General features: G+C 38.1%; 1 protein-coding gene across 1 annotated transcript in view; it reads left to right on the plus strand.

The window, feature by feature from the left end:
• The window catches only part of spegb (striated muscle enriched protein kinase b), a 160820-nt gene that overhangs the window by 61484 nt on the left and 72588 nt on the right, over positions 1 to 26748 (plus strand). The window contains exons 2-4 of the mRNA XM_056465766.1: positions 12479 to 12580; positions 19798 to 19918; positions 24800 to 26361. Of these exons, the coding sequence (XP_056321741.1) occupies positions 12479 to 12580; positions 19798 to 19918; positions 24800 to 26361 (1785 nt within the window). The remainder of the gene's footprint in view (positions 1 to 12478; positions 12581 to 19797; positions 19919 to 24799; positions 26362 to 26748) is intronic.

The raw sequence follows: 26748 nt of genomic DNA on the forward strand, positions 1-26748 counted from the left end.
TAGGGCTACATTTTCAGAATGAGCATATGTTGTTCAAAACCTATTTGAGTTTTTTCCCCAATATATTTTCCCCATTGACTTCAATAATATTTTTTCTTATGGTAGTCAATGAGGCAAGCAGCATTCCTCAAAATATCATCTTTTGTGTTAAACAGATAAAATAATCTTCATAAGTGTTTAAACCACACAAGAGAGAGTAAATGCTGAGGTAATCTTTTCATTTTTTGGTGAACTAACCCTTTTACCCGAATGTTTGATTAATATCAACACAGTGACCATACACCAGCACTGTAGAGGAGGCCATGGATCATATGAAGTCCCACCGTTCTTTCTAAACCTGCCCTGCTGATTCACAAGCATTAGGGAAAGCAATGGCGAACAGAGAGAGAGAGAGAGATGTGTTCCTTAAGGTGTGAAGTGATTCACTCGCTGCATTGGCAGGAGTAATGAAAAGTTGGACCGGGTGAGATTGAAATAGCCCACTCGCTCCTGTGCTGAAAGAGTGGAGTTAGAGCAGAAAGCGGATACCGTAACCCAGATTGAATAGTGGCCGGCAGCGTTCCTCAGACTTCAGCATGACTCTAACCTGGCAACGTATAAATTACCTGGTGACCACGAAGGTAAAAATAATGCATCAACACAAGCCAGACCTGTTGCCCAGAGATGCTTGATTCATCCTGAATAAATGCCAGTGCTGTGGGCTGACAAGAAAAATACTTTGAGCTCTCCAAGGTGCTGATCAACCAAGCTCAGAGGGTTTTGTTTGAAACCGATAACAGCAGCTCTGCTTCATGCAGCTTGTTGTTTTGGTGCCAACTAATGACTGTATCATATATATTTTTTAAAAGCTTAAAACTTTATAGCTCTGTTCTGAAACCTAGTGAGCTGCCTACTTAAAAGGGGTTGGTGTTAACATGTTGCTAAGCTAATGATACAAATACACGTAAATATAAGTTATAGCTTCATGTTAATATCCATTTTTATTTCAATCCAGACTCATTATGATTACGTACCCCTATATACATTTCTGGAGACACCAAAATACATCCCAGGAGGTACTTTTTTTTGCAGTTTTTGTTTTCGCCAATCCACCAGAGGCCGCTGTGCATGCTTTTTCAGATCTCAACTTTCTCTTGCGAGTGCCATTCGTGCCTGCAGTCCTTGCGTAAATCCACCAGAGACCACCTGTCGACTGACTGTCTTCTAACTGAATGACTGACCCACCCTCCTACTTCCCTAAACCCAACCAATAGTGTTTTCAAAAGCGCTGATTGACCCGCCCACCCCCTTCCATCAACCCAACTGCAGTGTTTTAGCAATCGAGAAATAGAAAAGCCCCCTGAATTTCACCACATTTTCAGATTTAACCACATTCTCACCATTATTTACTTGTTTGTTTTATTTTTTGGCTTTTGTTTTTTGTCTTACCCGCTTTCTGGAATCGTTCTTCTTTGGACTCGATTGTCGTTGTCGCTGTCTATTCCACTGTGCGTCTCAAGTCTGCCGACGTAAACGTCAAGCTACCGGACAAACTGGTAACAGTTGAAAAGCCATCCATACAGAGATAAGCGGTCAGCTGGTAAGCGCTGTACCGCCCAGTAGCATTCGTTTTAAAGATGAAATGCAGCCATACATAGCTCTGGCTACATAATTCGCGCTCTCCAGAAACATTTATGGGGGTACGTTTTCAGAATGACCCTATGTTGTTTTATTTGGTATTAATATCAGTAAAAATTGCCATTTCTCGTATCATCTGAGTTTCAGGTTTTTTAGTTATAGTTTAGTTATTAGTTTAACTGGTTTTAAGCAGCAAACTTTTTTCTTACAGTGTAGCAACCACTTAATGTATTAAAATATTTAATGTCCTTTGGAATAACATAACAATGCATAATCAATCCACAACTCTAACTGCACATGGAAATGCATTTTTAAATATTATGTTGAAGAAGATACCCATTAATCAAGCTAATTATCAATATTAGGGATATTTAGTTATATTATAATTAATTGTATACACTTATAGGCCACTTTATAAGGTACACGTGGTACAACTGCTTGTTAACGCAAATTTCTAATCAGCCAATCACATGGCAGCAACTCAATGCATTTAGGCATGTAGACAAGGTTAAGACAATCTGCTGCGGTTCAAACTGAGCATCAGAATGGGGAAGAAAGGTGATTTAAGTGACTTTGAACGTGGCATGGTTGTTGGTGCCAGACGGGCTAGTCTGAGTATTACAGAAACTGCTGATCTACTGGGATTTTCACACACAACCATATCCGAGTTTACAGAGAATGGTGCAAAAAAAAAGAAAATATCCAGTGAGCGGCAGTTCTGTGGGCGCAAATTCCTTGTTGAAGGTCAAAGGAGAATAGCCAGACTGGATCGAGCTGATAGAAAGGCAACAGTAACTCAAACAACCACTCGTTACAACCAAGGTATGCAGAGAGCACCTTTAAATGTACAATACATTGAACCTTGAGGCGGATGGGCTACAGCAGCAAAAGACTGCACCAGGTGCCACTCCTGTCAGCTAATAACAGGAAACTGAGGCTACAATTCACACAGCCTCACCAAAATTGGACAACAGAAGACTGGAAAAACGTTGCCTGGTCTGATGAGTGTCGATTTCTGCTGCTAAATTCGGCCGGTAGGGTCAGAATTTGGCATCAACAACATGAAAGGATAGATCCATCCTGCCTTGTATCTTGGTTCAGGCTGCTTGTGGTGGTGTAATGGTGTGGGGGATATATTCTTGGCACACTTTGGGCCTATTGGTACCAATTGAACATCGTGCCAATGCCACTGCCTACCTGAGTATTGTTGCTGACCATGTTCATCCCTTTATGACCACAGTGGACCCATCTTCTGATGGCTGCTTCCAGCAAGATAACACACTATGTCATAGAAGCCGAATCATCTCAGACTGGTGTGTTGAACATAACAATGAGTTATGTTCTCAAATGGCCTCTACAGTCACCAGAACTCAATCCAATAGAGCACATTTGGGATGTGGTGGAGCAGAAAATTCTCATCGTGGATGTGCAGCCAACAAATCTGCAGCAACTGCAGGATGCTATCATGTCAATATGGACCTATAACTACATTAAAGTGAATTCCATCTTTGTAATTGGATTACACTGTCATAAATAAAATATATAATTGCAGATCCCCTTGTTGTTTTTAGTAGCCATTCTTGATATTGTCATACAACATAGTTACTGAATGTCAGCTGCTGAGTTCTTGAGTCCATGTTTACTTCTGGCCGAACCAGTAAGATGAGCGTTGCTCAGCTCTTCACAGCACAGATGGCTGGCTGAAGATCCTCCCTCTGTGGCCTGCTCAAATCAAAAGAGCGAGTGTGCATTTGGCAGGTCATTTTGGATAAGTGTCAGTTTGGAAAATGTAATGGAAGCTTGAAGGGCCCTCTGTTACCAGCAGCTTCAGATTATCATGGACCGACGCTCAAACATTATGTCAATCTCACAGAGTAAATTTACTGTCCCAAGTATAGATTGAGAAATCGAATGTCATGTGGAATTATTGACCTTCTGGTAATTGGTGGTGTTGGCCAAAACAAACATCCCTATTATTATTGATCCAATGGGGTTGGCAGTTTAGAACAAATCTCTGAAACTGTGTGCTAGATGCATGAATTAAACATCTAAATGAACAGATGTATAAGATGTGCCTCGTGGACTTTAAATGAAATAATTGTGTTTATTTTTAAAAGGATGTATAATATAGTTTATTATTATTACTTGTCATCAGGCATTTTCCTCTTAAGCCGTACATTTATTTAGTGCTATTGATTGCTCTTTGATGTTTTGCTGTAGGTTGTATAACATTTTTGAACAATGAAAAAATTTTAACAATGTTTCTGTAATCCTAATGTTTACGTAATTGAGTAGCAAGTGTTTTGGGTCTAGCGTTTGCTCTTTAGTCATACAGTCTTCATGTGAAGTCTTCACATTTCACATAGCCCTTTTGTAACTTTTATAACATGAGTTTTTGGCCAGATGTATTTAAGGACAGAAAGAAAATGCCCACATGGCTACAGTAAATTTGATCAATTTTAGAAATTGATGAAAACGTAATCCAATACATTACTGGCAAACATATCCTCAACATTACCTAGTTAAAAAAACTCAATTTAATTTTGGTGAACTCTGTCTGTGTAAAGCTACACTAGTCAGTCCCACTAGGATTTTGTGAGTCCAGTGGTTCTTGAGATCAAAAAAAGAAACATTTTGCAAGATTTTTGGTATTTTCATGGAAAAAAACACAAGAATTGAACCAAATAATGCCATAAGTTTTTAGAAAAGTCAGTCGTTTTACCAACCCAGGCTCATTACGGATACGTACTCAGGTCTACATTTCTGGGGGCAGTGAAATGCGTAACCTTAGGTACGTTTGCTCACAGTTTTTTTTGCAAATCCTCCAGAGGCCACTGTGTATGCTTTTTCAAATTTCTAATTTACCTTGCGCGTCTTCTTCTCACACAAATCCACCAGAGGGCGCAATATACACTTCAGGCGACCAGGGGTGCATTTCAGAAAACCATTGTTTGGCAACTGTGATCACAAGTTCCCTTGTTGTTACAAACATAGTTGAATTGCCGTTTCGCAAATCCATCATTCCAACAAACATTCGTATACATATAGCATATATGACATGGGCATGTTGGTTAGAACAAATCTGCAGTGGTTTAAATATGTCAAATTGTAAAAGTGGACTTTTGCAATAAATAAAATAAAAAAATTAAAAACAATATACTCCTTAATAATAATAATAATCCTTGAATAGGATTTTTTTATATTTCTTTAACCATTAACTATTTATATGATTTATATGAAATCAGAATACGTGTTAGTTAAGTGATTTTATGTTTTAGAATAGAATATGGATTATTTTCAATAATATTTGGAAACAAATAAAAGGAAACGTAGGCCTTATATGTGCCGTTTACATATATTTCAATTAATAAGGAAAACCAAAGCATGTTTTTACTGTTGTTTTAACTAATATTGGATTGTTTAAAAATGGCAAACGATGCATCGTCCTATGATAGTTCTGCCACGAGTTATATTGTTGTTTGAAGATCGCACCACAGCATGTTTTTTTTTTTACACCTGGTTTCTCTGGTAACTCAAACCCCATCATCGCAGTCATCTCAGCACCGCATTCAAAGTCCATTGGCATACACGACGAGCTACTGGGCAAACTGGTAACACCAGAAAAGCCGTTCCTACAGAGCCAAGCAGTCAGCTGGTTGCGCTAAAATGAACAAAAGTCGTCTGAGGCATCATATCGCTTCGTAGCGTTTATTTTAAAGAAGAAATGCAGCCATACGTACCTCTGGCTACGTAATTCGTACTCTCCAGAAATAAAGACAGGAATACATGTCCACAATGAGCCTGTGTTTTACACTACAAAAAAGCGATTATTTATTTAATAAAAAGAATTGGTAAACTCATTGCCTTAAAAGTGACAAGTTGACTTTACTTAAAAAATGTAGTAAACCTGTTGTCACCTAAAAACTATTAAATAGATTTAACTTCGTTTTCATAATTCATTCATTTTCTTTTCAGCTTAGTCCCTTTATTCATGAGGGGTCGCCACAGCGGAATGAACCGCCAACTTATCCAGCATATGTTTTACGCAGCGGATGCCCTTCCAGCCACAACCCAACACTGGGAAACACCCACACACTCTTGGACACATTCACATACACTGTCCAATTTAGCTTATTCAATTCACCTATACCGCATGTCTTTGGACTGTGGGGGAAACCGGAGCACCAAAAGAAAACCCACACACACACGGGGAGAGCATGCAAACTCCACACAGAAATGCCAACTGGCCCAGCTGAGGCTCGAACCAGTGACCTTCTTGCTGTGAGGTGATTGTGCTACCCACTGCACCACCGTGCTGCCCTAATTTGCATAATTATGCCTTGAAATTAAGTAAAGTCAACTATTGCTTTTTACAATGTAAACCAAAAATATGTGTACCTGCAACATCTTGGAGGGACTGACTAGTAAATAACAAAATATATATATATATATTTTTCCTTATTCCATGAAAATATTTGTACAAGGCTGCCAGTAACATTATGTTATATGCATACTTATGTTAAATGCAGTGGGAAATGAGCACTTTCCTTAACGGTTTATCCCAAGAAATACATTTAAATAAATACTAACGGTGCTTGTAGCAGCTCAAGTGTGCGTAGGCTTCGTCAATGGCCATCTTTGCGCGTGGATTGATCATCAAATGCTTTTCGGTGGTAGTTGTGTTGACTAAACGCGGCAATAGAAGAATGCAGATCCTTTGCATAATGCATGCCACTTGTGCGCTGGAGTGGAACTGGCCTTTTTGTCCATTAAGATGCCAAACATGGAGGCTAATGACGAATTAACCAGCATTGCACGCGCATGAATCTTTCTTCGCCTATGAATTATTCAAATACTTTTAATGCCCTGTAAATGTTTTCTTTGCAACAAGCAGAAAGGGCTGAGCTTAAGCAAACGCATTCCAACGGCCAGCTTGTAATTCATCTCTAAGTTCATCCTCTTTTATTCGCCTCTCTGGAAAGCTCCAGGCTGCAGCCTCTGAAACGAATGGCGGCCGTCCTTAGCTAATGTGGTTAGAGAGCAGATTGGCCAGAAGAAGGGTTTGAAATTACTGCTGCCTCGGCCATTAGGATTTCATTTCTCGCTGTAACTAATGGATTCAGAGTGACAGACAGCCACTGCTCGGTGCATCCTGGTTTACATTCATCCATAGTGAAAATTCAAGATTCAAGGTGAATAGGAAGCTATATCGGGAAGCCAAGAATCATATTTCTGACTAAGCAAGATGAAGCTGTTTATAAATGGACAAAGAAATTAAATGCTTTCTATTGTGTTGCTTGGTATAATCGAATGCGATCAAGCATCTCGTAGCTTCGCTGGATGCTTTCATACTTGTCATTTAGCAGATGTGTTCAATCCAAGGTGACATGAGGGGATGCCAACGCAGGGATTGGCAAAAGGAGCCAGCTCATTTTCTAGCCTCTCAGTCACCAAATGCCCTACATACGATTTAAAATCTAGGTTAGCAGAGCATAGATGGACCTGTTTTTTTTTTTTTTTTTGAACACCGATAAGTGTTCTTTGCATATCTTTGTTCGTCTGGTTTTAAATGTGCTGTGTTTTGGCAATATCTGTTTGAAATGCTTGCTTGTTTTGCTGGTTTGAAGTTGTAATCATACATTGGAAGCCTTTTGTGCTGCCACTAATATACCTTTTCTCTCTTTCTCTTTTCAGAAAACCGGACACTCTAACAGAACATTTGGGCGGTTCACTCATGGTGTGTTTGGCTTTATAGATAACAGGTTATTACAAAAGAGATTTTACGATAACCCTTCAGAGTCTGTCAGCCATCTAATGTCTGGTCTTTGTTTAAAATTGAGGATGCATTTTGCTTTACATTTAAAAATGAGTGCAGCTGATCTTGTAATATGAATTTTCAAACAGTTGTGAGGAAAATTCGACATTTACAGAATTCAAGTGGGGGCGGCATGGTGGCTCAGTGATTAGCACTGTTGCCTCACAGCAAGAAGGTTGCTGGTTTGAGCCCTGGCTGCGTCAGCTGCCATTTTTGTGTAGAATTTGCATGGGTTTCCTCTGGGTGCTCCGTTTTCCCCTTACAGTCCAAAGACCTGCGCTTTAAGTGAATTGGAGAAACTAAATTGGCTGTAGTGTATGAGTGTGTGTGAATGCGAGTGTGCATGGGTGTTTCCCAGTATTGGGTTGCGTCTGGCAACCACTGCGTAAAACATATGCCGGAATAGTTGGCGGTTCATTCCACTGATAAATAAGAAACTAAGCTGAAGGAAAATGAATGAATGAATGAATGAATGAATGAATGAATGAATGAAGAATTCAAGTATATATACAGTATATTAAACTAGGGAGACTTGACATGAATTGACATAAAGAGGAATTAACTGCAATTCAAATAATAATTTATCTTAGCATTATTTATGCAATATTTTAAATGAGCTTTATTTTAAATGTTAGGTTTTGAAATGTTTGAAATCTTTTTCATTTAGGTTAAATTTTATGTTATGGTATATTTACATTAGTGATTCACAAAAATGTTTTTTGCCTACAGAAAACAATGTTAAATGTAAATACTCTTTCAGTTTTCATAATTTTAGTGCTTTATTTCAAGCAGTTGCCAATCCAACATGCATTTTTTTTACATTTTATGTATTTTATCTTATAATTAGTTGTATTTTATTATTTTACATCAGCATTATTTCAATTAGGAAAATAAATGGAATAATACATAAAAAAAGCAAACATATTATCATTATTGAAGTTAGAATGACACTAATTTCAGCATTCTGGTGCACAAATGTCAATTAAATAAAATTAAATGATCATGAAATACAAACTAACCACGATTTTAGTTTCGGTGGCATTTCAAAACAAATATTTACAATTTATTTTGTAAACTTCTTTCTAAAATTTAAACAAGACCTCTAATTTATTTGGTTGAATTTCTTTCAATGTTAGTTCAATTTAATTCTTTAATATTTGTGATGTTCGGATTTGATAAGTCAATATAATAACTGAAATGTTGGGCGGCAGCTAGCTCTCTGCAACTCTCACATGGTCACCCACTGAAGCTAAGCAGAGCTGTGCCGGTCAAAACCTGGATGGGAGACCACATGGGAAAGCTAGGTTGCTGCGGGAAGTGGTGTTAGTGAGGCCAGCAGGGGGCGCTCAACTTGCGGTCTGTGTGGATCCTAACGCCTCAGTACATGGATGGTGACTCTATACTGCTCAGTGAGCACCATCTTTCAGATTAGACATTAAACCAAGGTCCTGACTCTCTGTGGTCATTAAAAATCCCAGGATGTCCTTCGAAAATGAGTTTTGGCGGTTTTGGCCAAAGAAAAGGGGTTTTTGGCATTCTGGCCAAATTTGCCCACTGACCTCTGTCCACCATGGCCTCCTAACCCTCCCCATATCATAATTGGCTTCATCACTCGGTCTCCTTTCTACAAATGTGTAGTGTGTGGTCTGGTGCAATACGGCTGCCGTTGCATCATCCAGGTGTATGCTGCACATTGGTGGTGGATGAGGAGATTCCCCCCAAAAATGTGTAAAGTGCTTTGAGTGTCCAGAAAAGCGCTATATAAATGTAAGGAATTATTAATTATATTTGAAACCCCTTGATATTTCTTAACCAGACTTCTTATTTCAATATGAAATGTATAAACAGCCAGCACAAGACAGAAAACTCCTTCATTTATGTTCAGAATAGCCACATGCAACTTGCCAACTTTAAAATTGGTTTTGAACTCAGAAGCATTACTCAAGTGCATGCAAAACATCAGCAGATTGATGATAGATCACTACGATTTAGGATTCCTATCACTTGATACTCCAAGGCAAGCCCAAAATCATCAAGTATCCATTCGAAGATGCAATTCAAAACAATCTCTCCATCAAGGGGCTCCATAATCTCATCAGAGACACCTTCAAGACCTAAATTAGAGGAAGTGTTTGCTTCAGACAAATATTATATAAAATGGTGTGCCCTAAATTGTGCCTCCACCACCGCACTGCTCCCATTACCTCTCAGAGAAGTGTTTATTATGAATGACTCCTAATGGGGATATCATTCAGATTCATATTCATAAAATCATTCACTTAAAACAGTGATTTTTGCTGCTTGTTCATACTACTTATTTAAAATCAGCTGAATCAACACGACTCTTGAGTTTTTTGGGGGACAACTTAATTGTTTAATGTTCAATACACTTATATTTGTACAAACAATTAAGTTAACCTAATTGATTTGTGTTGGGACAGCATGAAGAAATCGTGTGGAACCCAGCATTTTCTGTACAGATAAACCGTGATGCATCCTCAGTTTTAAGTACTGACTTTTTATGAATTGTCAGTGTTGTTCAATTCTGTGTTTCTATTGTGATTTGTAATAAATCATTGTGTTGTTGATCATTATTTCCTCTATTGAAGATGTCAGTCAGTGTTGTGTGTGTGCGTGTGTGTGTGTGTGTACTTGGGTCTGAAGTCACACTAGACAGATTTTCTGCAATTGTCTGTCTGCTCGCTCTGATAAAGAGGAGCCTGACAATGAATCAGTTCACTATGTACAAAAGCACTATAATCTCAAGCATCAATAATGCAAAAAGCTTAGCAGTGCTTAGCACTGAAGCAATTTATACCGACTGCTGACACTTTTGCACTGATGAGATGAGATTTTCAGACATGGCTCCCTATAAAAACGCTTTAAATTGAAACTATGCTTTAAATAATTCATTAGACAGGCAGAATTAATGTGGATTAGTCTCTTTATTACGTTCTTCGTTTAAAATCAGACTCCTTGCATCCTTCTAGCTCATGGGATTTTATATGATTTATTATTGTATGTGAAGCTCATGAATTAAAATGTTGTTTCTAATAATCGTTAATGTTTAGAAATACACTGCAGATCATTTGGCAGTGCAATCTGTTTAACTAAATAATATTGATCTCATTGGAAAGGATAATGTCATTAAAATGAATTGGCTTAAGAAAGTATTGTACATAAATGTTTGAAATATGTATTTAAAAGCTCAGATCATTAGTTTATAAATGAAAATATCCTTCGTAATTGATGATTAAATTCTGTTTAATTTAATAAACTCATTTTAACTAACCAAACTTAAGGACTTAAGGTGCTGTATGTAAGCCTTTGACTTATCGAAAGCATAAAAATAACATAATATGTTTGCAGATATTTAAGAAACATGCTACTGTATGTGATAATTCTTGTTTATGTGAAAAACAATGCTGAAGTCAGATGTTCTGCTTTGAAAATCTCTGTTACGTGCTGGAACGGCGTCTTTGTTTTGGTTATTTTAACCCACCCACTGCCAGATTAGCCATTTATATTTCACAACATGTTAGCAAATATAAATATTACAAAAGTAAAGTTTACATTATAACCTTATGTCCTAACAACACGTTACATGGGGAGATTTGCCGAGATAAGCTACTTGGCTGTTTGCACTAGATGAAACGCGACAGAAATTTAAATACAGCCATTCAGAAGCACAGGATAGTGCACTTACTGCACTCCAACAAAATGGTAAGGTTTATAATCTAATACATATTAAATCTCTTTAACGTTATTAAATGTAGATGCTGATGTTGGTTTTGAATCAGTTTTAAAGTTCAATTTCAAATGATTTATTTTATTTTCAAGATCTGAGGTAAACTATCTGCTGCTGCTTTCAGTAGTATGCCAATAAATGTCATGTAAAATGGCATTCAAACTTAGCATTTAACACTGAATAAAGCACATGAGGTGTACCTGAGGTGATCATTGTCCAAATTTTCTGTTGTTCAGCTGCAAGAAATAGAAGCCGTTTCTAAAATATAAATTCGAGGTGTTGGTAAGACCAAAAGCTTCTTTTAAGATAGAAAATGTTCTTTCTATCGCGTGCCGTTGCTTCACTTAAATCAGCCTCAATCAGACTCTATAGTCAGGCACACTTCTGTTGGTCCTCAATCTGGCAACCTGTGCTTGCGTGTGTTTTGATCCAAGTATGTAATATCTAGTTCAGCCACTGGATGGCAAACTCACATACTGCACCTTTAACAAATATTTCACAAAAAAATTTAATGTAATTTACCCTTAGACAATCTAAGATCTTTTTTTTTTCTTTAGTAGACCATTAAATAAGTTTTTTTTAGCTACCAGTACTTTGAGGTCCAAACAAAAACATAGGGAAAACAATATTAATACCCATGTCTCCTGATGATACATTGAGCTCTTATAAGAGTGTTTGTAGATTAAGGTTGGACGATACAGATTACTTTTTTACATATTTAATTTGTGATTTTTATCTGCCTTTCTGGTCATCCCAATCAGCTCTGCTAATTGCCAAATAAAGTCGAACTGAAAATTGTCCTAACAGATAACACTAAGCAAAGCCATGTTTCAGTTATGTTGTACAGCAAGTCAACCAAATAGTGCAAATGTGTTTATTCAGCAGTTTGTTGTTGTCTTATATATTTTCTACTATGGGATTTGTCTGTATAGTAACGGTGATGTCTTGTCTGCTTCTCTCCTCTGCCACTATGGAAGCGAAGTTTTCCGCTCCTGTCGGAAACAAAGTTATGGTAATGGTAGTTTTTCATCTTTGGGCTCCCTGCAGCAGCTCATCTTCTCTTTACTCCACTATTCTTTCATTTCAAATGCCATCTTTTTGTTTTTTCTTTTCACTTTTCTCAATGTGACAGCTTCTGCATTTTTTGCTACACTTTCCCTCTGAAAAAAAGCTGTTTATGTACAGTAGTATGTCATGATTTCATTTTCTTAGTTAGACATCAGTTATCATTGCAGGTGCTGGTTTGTGACTCAATGTCTTTTTTAATTATTTATTTATTTTATTTTTTTGTGTGGTAGACTCTGAGACTACAGAAGACGAAGCCGCTGAGCCACAAATACCCCTGGAGGCCAAAGAAGGAGCCAGAGGTTTTCAGGATGAGGCCCAACGAGTGCCTGCAGGTACTGTACATGACATTTTAAATAGAGCTACAGAGAGTTAACCTTTTATAGTTTAGAAGAGTAACATTTTGCAATATAATGCATGTCCACATTCAGTCAAACCAAATACCATTTGGAAGTTTTGTAGTTGTTCTCCACAATAGTTACAAGAAATGCATCTTTAGCACTGAGTCAGCTTTTAAAAAGTAGACAGATGTTAAGTTTGAAAATACATTCAAATGTGTTCAAAAGTTCATTCACAAGTTAAGACTACCGAATATTCAGCCACCGACAGAATGTTATCACCGAAACAACACGGTCAAAACAGTATGTTGTGATGAAGCAAACAGAAACAGCGGCTTGCACTTGTTGTCTGAAGCAGCATGTCTGCGGTGTGTATTCCATCTATTCGGATTCTCTGCACTTTATCGCAACTGTACTTGATCTGTAATATAAAGATCATTACTTGAATGCAGAAATAAAGCAGTGCTCATTCGAAACGATCCAGACCGCAATGTATGTGGAGTACCTGAAGCAGTGTGTGCTAGGGCTGCACAATATATTGTCTCAGCATCAATATCGCAATGTGATCATTCACAATAGTCACTTCACAAATATATGCAATGTTGAGTTTGTATTATAATTTGTCATTTGCATGTGTTTTTGATGCCTGTTTGATTTATAAAAGCATTCAGGTGTAAAAAATTTTTACCATTTTTGACTTTAACTACGATTAATTTTATTGAATTATTTTTGTCATTCAGTTACTGTACTTAAATACTGTTAGACCCGGGAAACGATAAAAAAATCTATTTCAATTGCATAATTTTCTTTATTGTATTTACAGATTGTTATGCTTGAAAATACAACACATGCAAATACAGAAATGCAGTGTAAATAGCACAGTGTCGGGGACCCCAAAACGTTTATAGTTTGCTAATTAGATTTTATGCAGAGGCAAATAGTAAACGTTAATTCATCAATCTCTGACTAAACGCGTGCATAAAAATACAACACATGCAAATACAGAAATGCACTGCAAATAGCACAGACAACAACCAAAATGTGTCAGCGGGCCCCAAAAATTTTAAAGATTGTTTATTAGATTTAATAGAGATGCATTCCCACTGCAGAATCATCCCAATCAATCTAACATAATACATTCTTTCCAAATAGAGATATTAAGTCATCTGCTGAAATTGTATTCATAGCGCAATTATATACCACACAATAAAAAATATTGCAATGTTACATTTCTCCAATATCGTGCAGCCCTGGTGTGTGTGCAGTGTAGAGCAGGCATTTCCCCTTTACACTGCAGCAGTATTATTGATGCATTTATTGGGTAAAATAAAATTGCTACTTTTTACTGTAATAAGTCCCCATCCTCAGAAGTGATAACCCATTGTTGCCATGTGCTAAATAAATATTTTAGTAATTTGTAATTAATTTAATCTTTGAAACTTTAATATTAATTTATGCAATCGCAATGCCTTGATTTACCTACGGTTAGTACACAACCATAGCCATAAAGGTTTCAGTCTCGGCCAAGAATTTTCATTTCGGTGCATCCCTAGTAAGATATATTTTAAAGTGTAAAAGTATTTAACAATATTACTGGTTTACTGTTTTCTTTAAAGTTGCAGTACTGCAGAATGAAAATGCTGTCAGAAAATGTAGATTTTTTTTTTTTGTAAAAATTCATTGGCCAAGCATGTTTTTGTGATTTATGAGGACTCGCCATTGGCGTAATGTCTTTTAAACATTAAAAAACACTTATTATACGGCCTTACGGTACCTTATTTTGAATGTGAAAAAACAGGTTAAGTATGATTTTACATAGTTTCAAATTAGACGGACATAAGACATGTTCTCAACAATGTAATACTGTTATTGTCAATGTAAAATTTGTCCTCATAAATCACATAAACAAGCATACACACAGTTTTTATTCTGCTGTAGAGGAAAATTGAGCACTTAAGTATATTAATTTCAAGATAAACTGCAAGGTAGTCTGAGTAAACATGCATTAAAATGACATGGTATGCAAAGTATGTTTCCACATTGTAAATCTGCATATTATGTATTGTACATTTTTACTGCATAATGTACAATATAATAATAAACAATAAAAAGTAATAGAGCGTAAACTAGTGTTCAGTTGTATTTTGGGATGTTCTGGTGCCCAGTAGTCTGAAACTCAGTAGCTTTGTGTCCTGAATGTGGGGGTTAGATGATGTATATTTTGCCCTTTTCCACTCTTTGGAGGTGTACAGGACTTTTCGTTCCAAACAAATATGCAATTTTTTTTTTGGCACAAAAAGCACAAAATTTTTATATACATTTTTTTATAAAACCACATGGGGTCAAAAAATAAAATTGTCAAAAGAATAACAACAAACAAGATCGAAACAAAATGAAGTATGAACTATTTTATATCAATCAGCTGTAGCCATAGTTTTGTGTGAGGAACAGAGACAGTGTAATAGTTTTCCCTCCACTGAAGCTCTGAAATCTCATTTGCCTTTGTGTTCTGATGTATAAACATTTTTTCTCATCTTTGAACGTGACGAGCTGGTGAACATGACCTTTTCAGGAATAATGAGGTACATTCGGTCTGATCTTCACACAAATTTTATGGCTTCAGAATACTTGGTCTGTTTTTTTTTTTTTTCGTATATCAAATTTGTTCTGATATTTTTTGATGTTCATTATTTTGGTTTCAAGAAAAGTGTTAAAGCAGTATAAGCCTTTCATCTATATCTATCATTCATCCATCCATCCTTCCATCCATCCATCCTTATCTTTTATCATTCCATCCATTCATCCATCCTTATCTATTATCATTCCATCCGTCCATCCATATCTATTATCATCCATCCATCCATTCATCTATATCTATTATCATACCATCCATGCATATGTATTATCGTTCCATCCATCCATCCATCCATCCATCCATATCTATAATCATTCCATCCATCCATATGTATTATCATTCCATCCATCCATCCATCCATCCATATCTATTATCATTCCATCCATCCATCCATCATCCATCCATCCATCCATCCATTTTATCCTTCCATCCATACATCCATATTATCATTCCATCCATCCATCCATCCATCCATCCATCCATATCTTTTATCATTCCATCCTTCCATCCATCCATCCATCCATCCATCCATCCATCCATCCATCTCTATTATCATTTCATGATGCGTAAAACATTCCACTGTAGCAACAGTTTAATTAATGAAATTATTCATAGTGTGTGAATTGGGACAGTGTGTGGGTGTTTCCCAGCAATGGGGTTTGTTCTTTCACTGCTGAATGGCGGCTATAAGGGCATCTGTTGTGTAAAACAATTGCCAGAATAATTGGCAGTTTATTCTGCTGTGGCGACCAATCATCATCTATCTATCCAGTTAATATTCTATCAGTCCATCCATTCATCCATCCATCCGAGTATATGTCTATTATCCATCCATCCATCCATCCATCCAAGTATATATCTATTATCCATCCATCCATCCATCCATCCTCATCTATCATCAATCCATCCATCCGTCTGTCTGTCCGTCCATCCATTTATCATTCCATCCAAATATATTATCATCCTATCCATCCATCCATCCATCCATCCATCCATCCATCCATCCATTTATCCATCCATCCATCCATCCATCCATATCTATTATCCTGATAAAGCAGGAAATAACCTGAAGTGAAGTAATTGAGTAAGTCTTTGTAAGGATTACACAAAATATGCATAGCTGGCATTATCTGATGATATGTTAGTGTAGTCAGTAAACTGGTATTGTATGCTCAGCATCTTTACCAGAAAACACATGTGTGCTTGAACCTTGCATATGGAAACCTATGAATAATAATGAGACCCCGCTGTATGTTCAATGTATTGAGCACAGATATATTTGGTTGGGAATGTTTTTTTTTCTTCATTTGATCTGCTTTGTTACACAGTTTTTATGTCTAATAAACCAATCTTGATAATATTCATGAATATAGATGCGTTTAAATCAAGAAAAAAGCATGGATGCGTTTACAAAAAACGAAAGTCCAAGGCCTATCTATTTAGGTCCTTTGCAGAGCCTAGGCAATTTAATTCTCAGTTGTCAGTATGTATTATGACAAAAGCCTTCGTGTTATTCCCTGGGGAAAGTGGTTGGGAGTGTATTTGAGACACTTACAGATTGGGTGAATGATATTTCCATTTCTTTCATCATCACAAGAGGGGACTAAAAAACAGAAGAGAGAAATAGATAGAGTTTTATTTGATGTGTGATTTCAGCTTAGAATTGAGAAGTGTGTGAACAGCATGGACTGTATATAAATATCCGTTTTGATCCCAGCTTCTAACATCGAAATTCATTTATCCTGTGTACAACGTGGCTTTCAACCGATAGATTTTCAAGAAGTGCACCACAAGCACTGGAGCGTGAATTGCACAGTAAATTGCTTGTTCGTCATTAGTGCGGTCATGAATGATGCTCTTGTCTTTACAGCGCATAACATGCGGTTGTAGCATCAAAAGCCTTACTAAAAAAATGAAAGTCAACAATTTCACCAACAAAGAGATACTTGAAGAATAAACGTTTCAGGATTTGGTGGAGCATATGATTTCCATAGTGGCATCAGTGATTGATTTGATCTGTTATGGTGGGTGTAGAGGGGTGGGCGGAGGCTTATTGTCATGGTTTTTGATGGATTCTTCCTGACTGCAGTCTAATCCATTCAGTCACTGTGAATCACACTGGCGCTAAAGGCTTCAGCTGGGACTTTGCTTCAACATGGCTTGCAGCTGAATGCCATCACCTGGGCTTTATTCTTCACACATCTGAGTCCATTCTCATGTAATCCACTTACGTTAGCTACCAGTACTAGGCAGAATAAACAGTATTTATTTCTTAGTTCATATTCCTTTCTTCTGTGTTTATTCTTGATGTATTTTTATGGATCTGTCTGCAGCCACAGGACATCACTAGTTTCTCACACTGCTCTGCTATCATCTTGCTCCACTTTTCTGCCAGTCTCTGCCACAGTTCACTGACTGTAGTGTTTTTTAGCCATAACTTTGCTGCCTAGGATTTTACCAAGATTTTCAATTAGGTTTAGATCAGAATTCTGGGCTGCCATTTCATTATTTAGTTGCTTTTAGTTTGTTGTGTCTCATTGTCACATCTATAAGATTGCTTATGGAGATATTTTAAAGACTCTGAGGGTGTCACAAACCAGACACGAAGTGCCACTGCATAACACTACATCTTTTAAAGTTCTAAACATTGTTTTCTATTAATGAATGCACACTGGCAGCAGCATACAGTGTTTGTACATGGCAAATAGAAAACAATGTAAGGATATGACACGCCACATTGTGCTTCACATCTGGTGTGCAACAAGGCTGTTTTCCAGATGTTTACGAATCTGTTCTGTTACAGCTGCCATCATTGTTGTGTTTAGGAGTATACTTCTGCGTTGAGTGATCAGCGTGACCTACAATACCTACCATTTATACTTCTGCGAGCTGTTTGTGTTGCTCTGCAATAACACTTCCGAAACGCTAGCTGCCAATAGGTTTTTACACTCCTCTGTCATGTTTCTTTGTGGGTGTTTTGTTTTTTTGAATGCTTTAATGTACAAGTAGCTAAAACTCGCTCCTTCAGAGGTGGGAACTGGCAACGTGAAACAAATTTTGTTATAAGGTAAACACAAAACAACAGTTTCCATCTGGAGCTCCTTCACAGGACTCGACACTCGTTAACACTTGCTCCAACAAGTTCGCGCAGCACTCTGTCCCGGCTACTCTCGTCACAGCTACCAAGCCGATCAATCACAGAGCTTTCTCTATGCGACGTTGTGACGTTTAGTTACATTTTTTGAGAGGTGCTCATCAGCGTTATCGTCAGCCGCAGCAAGGGCTATGTGACCACGTGAAGGCTGCGCCGGAGTATACGCGTGCACTTGATGCAGAAGTATAAGTCAGTCTTTACATACAATGTGTGAAACATTTACAGCCCTGCCTACTGCAATATAAGTGTGTTGGAGTGTTTAAAAACAGACAATCAGCCTTTTCAAACTTATTTTTGCCCTCAAACAAAGAATAATTTTTTTTTAGGTATATAAGGTCCTTAACACTAATAATTGTGACAATTTGTTCTTTTTATATAATTTGTTCATTTATATATTTTTTGCATTGTTTTTTTTTATAAAACTGAAAGAAAAAGTAATATCTGTTTGTGCTTTTTTGATCCTAAACACTGAGAGAAATAAGTATTGAGCACGTCATGTTTTTTTCCTGGAAATAATGTTTCTAAAAGAGCTGTTGACATGGAGTTAAAGTTTTTGGTAAAAACCCAAACAATACACACATAAAAATAAAACAAAACAAAAAAATCAGAAAAATGAGAAATGTGTAATAACAATGAAATGACACAAGGAGAAAGAACTGAACTACTGAAATGTATTAAATACTTTATATAAAAGACATTTTTTGGTGAAGGCAGCTCAAAGATACCTCTCATTTGGAGAATGAAACCACATGAATTGCTCAGGTGTGATTTTATTTTATTTTTTCTCAGACTTTAACAGCGTGTAACAATCTAGATGTTTCTGTGTCTCTTGTCTATCAAATCTGATCTTTATTTTGTGTTTTATATTAGATTCAACCCAGGGGATTGGTTTCTACAGCTTGATTTTCTTTCTCAGAAACCATTTGCGAGTTTCCTTGGCTGAGTTTTGGATCATTGTCTTGCTGAAATGTCCATCCTGGTTTCATCTTCATCATTCTGATAATGTAGATGTTGGACTGAAGTTACTAATATTAGTTTTCAATGATGAAGGACATAGAGGGTTGCTGAAGAACTACTGAGAGATTTCAGCTGCTGTTTTTTCACTGTGCCTTTCTACACCTCCCTTACTTCATGTGTTCAATACTTATTCCTGTGTCATTTCATTTTATTACACTTAACCTAATTTGTAAACTAATCACTTTTGTTGTCTTTGCATATATGGATTTCTTTGGTTGTTACTAACATCTGGTGAAAATTTGCATCAACAGCACCTTTACAAATATGTTTTCTGAGAAAAATGGTGACGTGTGCGATACTTATTTCCCCCACTTTAACTAAATTTGTCTATGATGTGAGATTGCTGGCATGTTGGCATCTTGTCTGAATTTAATTTGCTCCATTTGTTTCCGTTTTGCTCTCCCACAGGTGAGAGAATGATGGATGTCGCCCCAGATGCGAGCAATCGCTGGGCCGCTGGTGAGAGCACAGTGTTGGAGAGAGAAGCTCTAGCCTTGGGATCGAGAGCCCCAGGGCCGCAGTCTGCCAGGCAAGCCAACAGCCGGGAGCCGACGGGCACCCAGATCAGGCACCTAGGGGTCGAGCCTCTGATTCGAGCATCACGCGCCAATCTGTCCCGACCAGTTTGGGGGTCTGAGGAAAGTGTGTCTTTAGCTAGCGATTACTATGGTAGCACGTTCAGTCTTTATAGAGGAAGGACTTTTTCTGTACCCCTGTAAGTAAACTTTCCCAAGCCAAACTAAACCGCAATCAGCCACAGCCCACAATAAGCAGACCAAAAACACAGATATAGATCCCACATCAATAGATCAAAAACCACAGCCCCCATCATAGAGTCACAAGAGACCCTTGCTCTAACATGGTGTCCCCTGTAAACGCTTAAGAAGGGAGGGGGGCTGAGAACAAGATCCAGGGTGTAATTCCTCCTCGGTCTCTTTTGCTATCTGAGCCGTGCGTTGTGGTGGCCCAACAAGGCAGCTTACATCACCACAGGAATGACAGAAGATACAGTGAGTGGGCTCTTGGTGTTTGGATGAGGTTCAGCTCAGCCCACAGAGCGTAAGAACTGAACGAGCTGCCAAAAGCCTTACAGTTATACGTGACTCATTTGCAAGTGGCAGTGCCTCAAAAGTTTTTTGTTATATATGTGTATTATTTTATGTTTTGTAGAGCAGCATTGAAAATGACACTAAACAAATTTAGCGGATGCTCATATTAGTGTACTCGTAGATCTGTCTTGTTGATGTAGGTGATTTGATTTCATTCTCAAGTCATTTTTGCTGTTGTGGTAATGGAATATGATAAGGGTTCAACATTTTAAATATTTCCAGAAATTTATTGACGTAGAAAAATTGCATTATACTAAAAAAATAAAATAAATTGTGTCATTTTTAAGCTGTGACTAATTATTATTTCTAGTAGTATAATTATTATTTCGAGTAATTTATTTCTCCAAAAGTGAACAAGTGATTTATTTCTCCAAAAATTGTTCCTTGCATTTTCATTTTAATGTTTTATTGCAAAGAATATTTCACAATATCGATATTAGGGCTACACAATTAATAAAAAAAAGATTGTGATCTCGATTTAACCCCTAAACAATCTTAATCCAGCATCTCTACGATTCAGCCAAAATTTTCAAGTCAAGGAGAGAAGCATAAAGACGGTCACACAATTATTCACATTGTTTTAAATATGTAATACCATGTGAGTCACATACTGTATTTATAATTCGAAGGTATAATTCACCCAAAAAATTTTATTTTTGTCTTCATCTAATGATTATTTATTCAACTTCTGATCACCTTACTGTGCATTAATGACCATGACAAATTTAAAGCCGATTCAAGGCCACCAACACAAATCCATACAAAATTAAACATTTTAACCAACAGTAGTCCATAAGTTTGACAAATAACAATAATAATAGCCTACTTATATCCCTTTATTTAATATCTAAAGAATCGTGGGTCATGCCTTGAAGACCTCCCTAGGTAGGCGTCCAGGAGGCATCTGAAACAGATGCCTGAGCCACCTCAGCTGACTTCTCTTGATGTGGAGGAGCAGTGGCTCTACTCCGAGCTCCTCCTGGGTGACAGAGCTCCTCACCCTATGTATACGGGTGCGCCCTGCCACCCTGCGAAGGAAACTCGTTTCAGCTGCTTGTATCCGAGATCTTGTCCTTTCGGTCATGACCCAAATCATAGGTGAGCATAGACCATAGGTGAGAGTAGGAATGTAGATTGACCGGTAAATCGAAAGATTTGCCTTTTGGCTCAGATCCTCTTGTACCACAACGGACCGACTCCCACTGCACTAATCCGCTTGTCCCCTCACTCGTGAACAAAACCCCAAGATACTTGAGCTCCTCCACCTGGGGTAAGGACTTTCCTCCAACCTGGAGATAGCAAACCACCTTTTTCCGGTGGAGCACCATGGCCTCGGACTTGAAAGTGCTGATTCTCATCCCAGCCACGTCACACTCGGCAGCAAACTGCCCAAGTGCAGCCCTAATCTATAATAAAAATATTTAGTCATCGTAGATAAACCTTTCATTGTAAAATTGTCTTTTTCTGAATTGCTCACATTAGATTGTAAGACTTGAACCGTGTGTTGTTCAGTTAATATAATAAGCCAGATTTTACTCTTATTAGATGTTTCTTCCTTTTGGGATGTGGGTTATGATGTGTAAACATAGATATTGTTAGAAAAGATAAGAGGGCAACTGGTTGTATCCTCTGTGTCATTCATCGCTCCAAAGCATAGATCTCAAACTCGATTCCTGGAGGGCCACAACTCTGCACAGTTTTCCTCCAACTCTAATGTAACACAGCTGATCCAAATGGTCAAGGTGTTCAAGACTACTATAGACTATTAAACAGGTGTGAGTTGAAGCTGGTTGGAGCTAAACTATGAAGGGCTGTGGCCCTCCAGGATTTGAAATTGGGACCATTGCTCCAAAGCACTCTTTGTCATCCATGTTTGAGCCAGGGTTGACTGTAACACTCTATCAAATATCACTCAAACTCTCCTTCAAATTTTAGCTTAGCCCAAATTTAACCCCAATTTTCAAATTTCATCCCACTCTGTTTAGCATCAAACAATACTTAGCTTGGCATACCTTCAAGAACATTGTTATGCATTAGTTTCTGTTTTCCATCACAGTTGTTTGGTTCTGCTTTTGATTTGTTGCTCATTTGTATCATGAATGTGTTAAGCAGAGATCTATTGCCACTGGCAGACTGTACCTGTTTGTGCCTAACACTTGAATAACCTTTAAAGAAAGTCATGGCTCTGAGAGAGGGCAGGTGCAAGGCACCGTCAGGTAATGACCTGGCCTTATAATCTGTCAGATCTGTGTCACATCATGTACAAACTGAGATGCTGAGAGCGTAATGACCTTTTGTGCAGGTCAACATTTTTTGGGAGCTGCTAACGGAGTCTAAGAATAGATCGGCTTTGGAAGTGCTGCTGTAGGCCAAACCGTAATATCTGAAGACAAAACATTAAAACTCCAAAATAGCAGTCGCTGAGTAAGCTTAAGGTGATGCATCCTCCATTGCCTGTGCACTCATTCTGTTTTAGTGTCACTAAAACATTACCATTTTACCATGCATAATATCAGTGATGGCAAAACTAAAGTAAAACAAATGCTAATCATACGTATGTATAGTTAAAACTACCATTACATTTCAACGAGCTTTGAATTTCTGTCTGTAATGTAGCGTAGCGCGAAATGTTAAGAGGTCACAGACTGAGACAAGTGTAGTTAAGCATAATACAGCGCCTCCCTCACGCACCGTTATTGCCTTTTCATTCCTCATCTAGATTTTTCATTTAGTTCATACTTTCCTTTGACCCCCATTGTCCATATGCAAATTTGCTTTTCGTTCTTTAGACCCGCACAGCTGTTGATGCAAAATTGAAGCTGACCAAAAGTTTGCATTAAAAACATGCTTGCATCACTTTTTTTGTGTTAGGTATCATCGACCCCTTCGGTTTCCCCCTGGTTTTTTGTGCATGCTGTTTTTTGGTGAACTGCATAGCATGGATTTTTTGCACGCATGCACACGACGCCTTGACTTGCAAGGATAGGAGGGCTTAGATCTTGTAAAAACTCTTAAATATGTGTGTTACTCACACATATTAAGGGGCTCTGTACAGAATAAATGTTATTTGTGTCTCTAAATTTGTTGCCAATTTAAATCAGTGTTTAATGGTAATGATCAGTTAAATGGTATGTTTAATGGTAATGATCTCAAATAAAGTGCAATCTAAAACACTTTAATGTGTTGAGTATTATTCCCTCAAATCAAGCCAAAAAGGCTGTATTTTCATGTTTAGGAATTTCCTTGAGTACATTTCGAACTGCTATTGTCAGTTGCTAATTTTGTCATATTTTACTAACATCACATATTTCTAAGCATCATCCTCTGTTTTAACAAAATTTTTGTTTTGTTTTGGCATGATTTTGATGCTGCATGGGAGATGTTCACACGTTGTAGTGCACTGGATATTTCATACAAGAATAAGTTTGTCAATCTGCCGTTTGGGAAGGAAGCTACGTTGGTTGGATTTACAGTACTTTTTGATGTATCAGCTCAGCAAGGTTAGTGCAGTTTGGTATGTGCTGTGTAAACAAGAAAGATGTTTATGTTTTACTGCTCCTCAGACATTTTCTAGTGCTCAGTCATTTTGAATTACACCCCTTTAAGCAATATTCTTGATGATTCAACATTTAGTAGTTATGCACCTGCATTAACCCTTTTATCACTCTTCCTTCCTGGCACTGGCAAGCGACATTTGACTTATTCCTGTAGATATCCAGTAATGTGTGGTGATCTAGCCCGGTGATTTTGGAAGGTATAGGCTAGTAGGCACAATTGAATCTGCCATGTGCTATGATTACATTCTTTTTGCGCATTCAATTGTGTTGTTAACGTACAAGACCATTACATGCTGATTTGTTTTAAGTATACAGATTTCTTAGCCTTGTAGACATGGTGTAAATTAAAAATTTTAATATGGTCTTGACTGTCACTTTAAGATGAAAAGAAAACATTTTTTTCATGCTCTGAACATCCCCTCGCATTATCTTTTATATTTAAATTAACTAACCATGATTAATTATTAAATGCAATCAACAAAAGCTCATTATCATTTTTTCTTTATCTTTCCTGAAATTTGAAAATGCTGAAGCTTCACATCACTTCTTGATTTTGCTCAAATTAAGAAATAGACACTTATTAACTTGTACACAAACACACGTAGACAGTGCCACTTAAGGTCCCACTTCCAAATATTAGCCTCTCTGGCCCCTCTTCCAAAGTCCTCAGTCAAACAGTTGGGCTCCCCTCCTTGCATAACCCCACACTCTAACAGAACATTTCCCTCAAACACCTTCTTTTAGGAGCCCATCTGACGAAGTTTTGAGGGATTCTCCCCCTCAAGTCCTTCCACCCCCTTCCCCCAAATTTGGCCGCTCTACTGCCTCTCCTTTGCTCAGCCGTTCTGGTTCGGGCCCTGCCACACCCCTTGCCCCTCGCAAGAAAGTTGTCGTGCCAACTGAATATCAAGACACAGTACCAGGAGAGTTTGAGGAGAAGATTAAGCAACCCAAATCCTCTGGCATGTCTCAGAGTAGTGCTCAAGACTCTCGACCCCAAACCCCTGTCAGTGAGTATTCCCGTAAGGAACTTACACTTCGGCCCTCACCAAAACTGACAAGAGCTAGCTCCAAAATCTTTGAGAAGGTGCGAGTCTTCGAAGAGCGCAGGAGAAGCATTGATAACCCCGATGGATCTATATCTGGACGTTCTTGGGCTGGATTTAACAGAGCTTCATCTATCGACTCTGATGAAGGAGGGAGCAGGTTGGGCATCTCCAGGGAGAGCTCCAAAGAAGACCTTCGTGAGGCTTTGAAGGCAGATGCAGCCCAAAGAAGGACCATGTTTAAGCAGCGGGCTGCTTCCCTGGAGGACAGACCTCGTTACACCCAGAAGGTGCAGGACATTGAGAACAAGTTCACAGAGGAGCTCCAGCGCATCAAAAAGCTCGTCGGCAAACCACACATGAAGAAATCCTTCTCAACAGAGCAGCTCTCTACTTGTCACAGAAGCAGGCAGCCTGTAAGAAAGTTAGAGCCCATCCCACCTCAGGTCCTTCAAAAGCTGCAGGACAGAGAGCGTGCTCAGCTAGCTCAGCTAGAGCAAGAGATGAGAGAGCGAGACCAAGGCAAAGAACGATCACCTCCGAAATCGCCATCTCGCAGAAGGAAAGATCATCTGGCACAACAACCACCAGAAAGAGCTGAGACCAAGGTGGTAAGCACAATCGGACATGAACCATCCCCTCCAGAGGCCATGTCACTCTCTGATTTACCAGGTCAAAGATCTCCAAGATTTCGGGGTCCAAGCCCAAGCAGAGATAGTACTCGAAGGTCTCCAACTGTAGAGATTAGTGCCATGGCTGAGGAGCGCTCTCGAGGAAGAGCTGAATCTCCATCAAGAAATGTTTTGGAGATGACGTTACGCAAGGTTGAGCCAAGACCTGCAAGTCCACTGGTAAAGAGGGTGGTTCGTGTTCAAGAAGTTCCACAAGCAAATGATGAGTCCATGCAAAGAAAGACACCAATAGAGGTCACGCTGAGAAAACTGGAAAGAAGGCCTGAAAGTCCTCTGGTGCAAGGAGAAACCGTAGCCATTCAAGACTTCCCTCTTCAAGCTCCCCCCAAACCTCCAAGAGTTTCCTCATCTTCCTCGTCTGAGGAGAAGATGGAGCTGGATGTGACTCCTTCTCCACCCCCACAAAAACTTACTATACCAAAAATTATTATTGAAGAAGAGCCCATGGAGACAGACACACCTGCTGAGAAGACTGAAAAGGCTGTAAAAGTTGGCACTGGTAAAGATGAAAAGCCTCAAAGATCCAGAGGAAGAGGACGCAGACAAAGACCAATGTCCCCTGAATTAGGTACATCATGCCACATCCAGTTGTGTGCAATTCTTTTTCGTAGTACTTTATTAGCACTGAGATGAACTTGAATTGCAATTAGGGATGTAACATTTGTTCAAATAACTTGCCAACCAGACATTTCTTCACTTTTTTCTACTGCTTTCAGTAGCACTACTATACTGTCATAACAACACAGGTAAAATGACGCCTCTCGACTCGTTCATGGTCAATAACATTTTACTGTCAGTAAAATGTTTTTATTTTATTGGCTGGAGTTTTTTTTCATGATAAGTAATTGAGTTAAATTTAATATATATTACAATATTATTATATCTTTTAATGAAATAAAAACTTTTTACAAAGCATTTTCGGTTATTGAGCAAGTGCGTTCAAAATCTTTTTGTT

Source organism: Danio aesculapii, chromosome 9, assembly GCF_903798145.1.
Source record: "Danio aesculapii chromosome 9, fDanAes4.1, whole genome shotgun sequence".
Classification (NCBI taxonomy): Eukaryota; Metazoa; Chordata; class Actinopteri; order Cypriniformes; family Danionidae; genus Danio; species Danio aesculapii.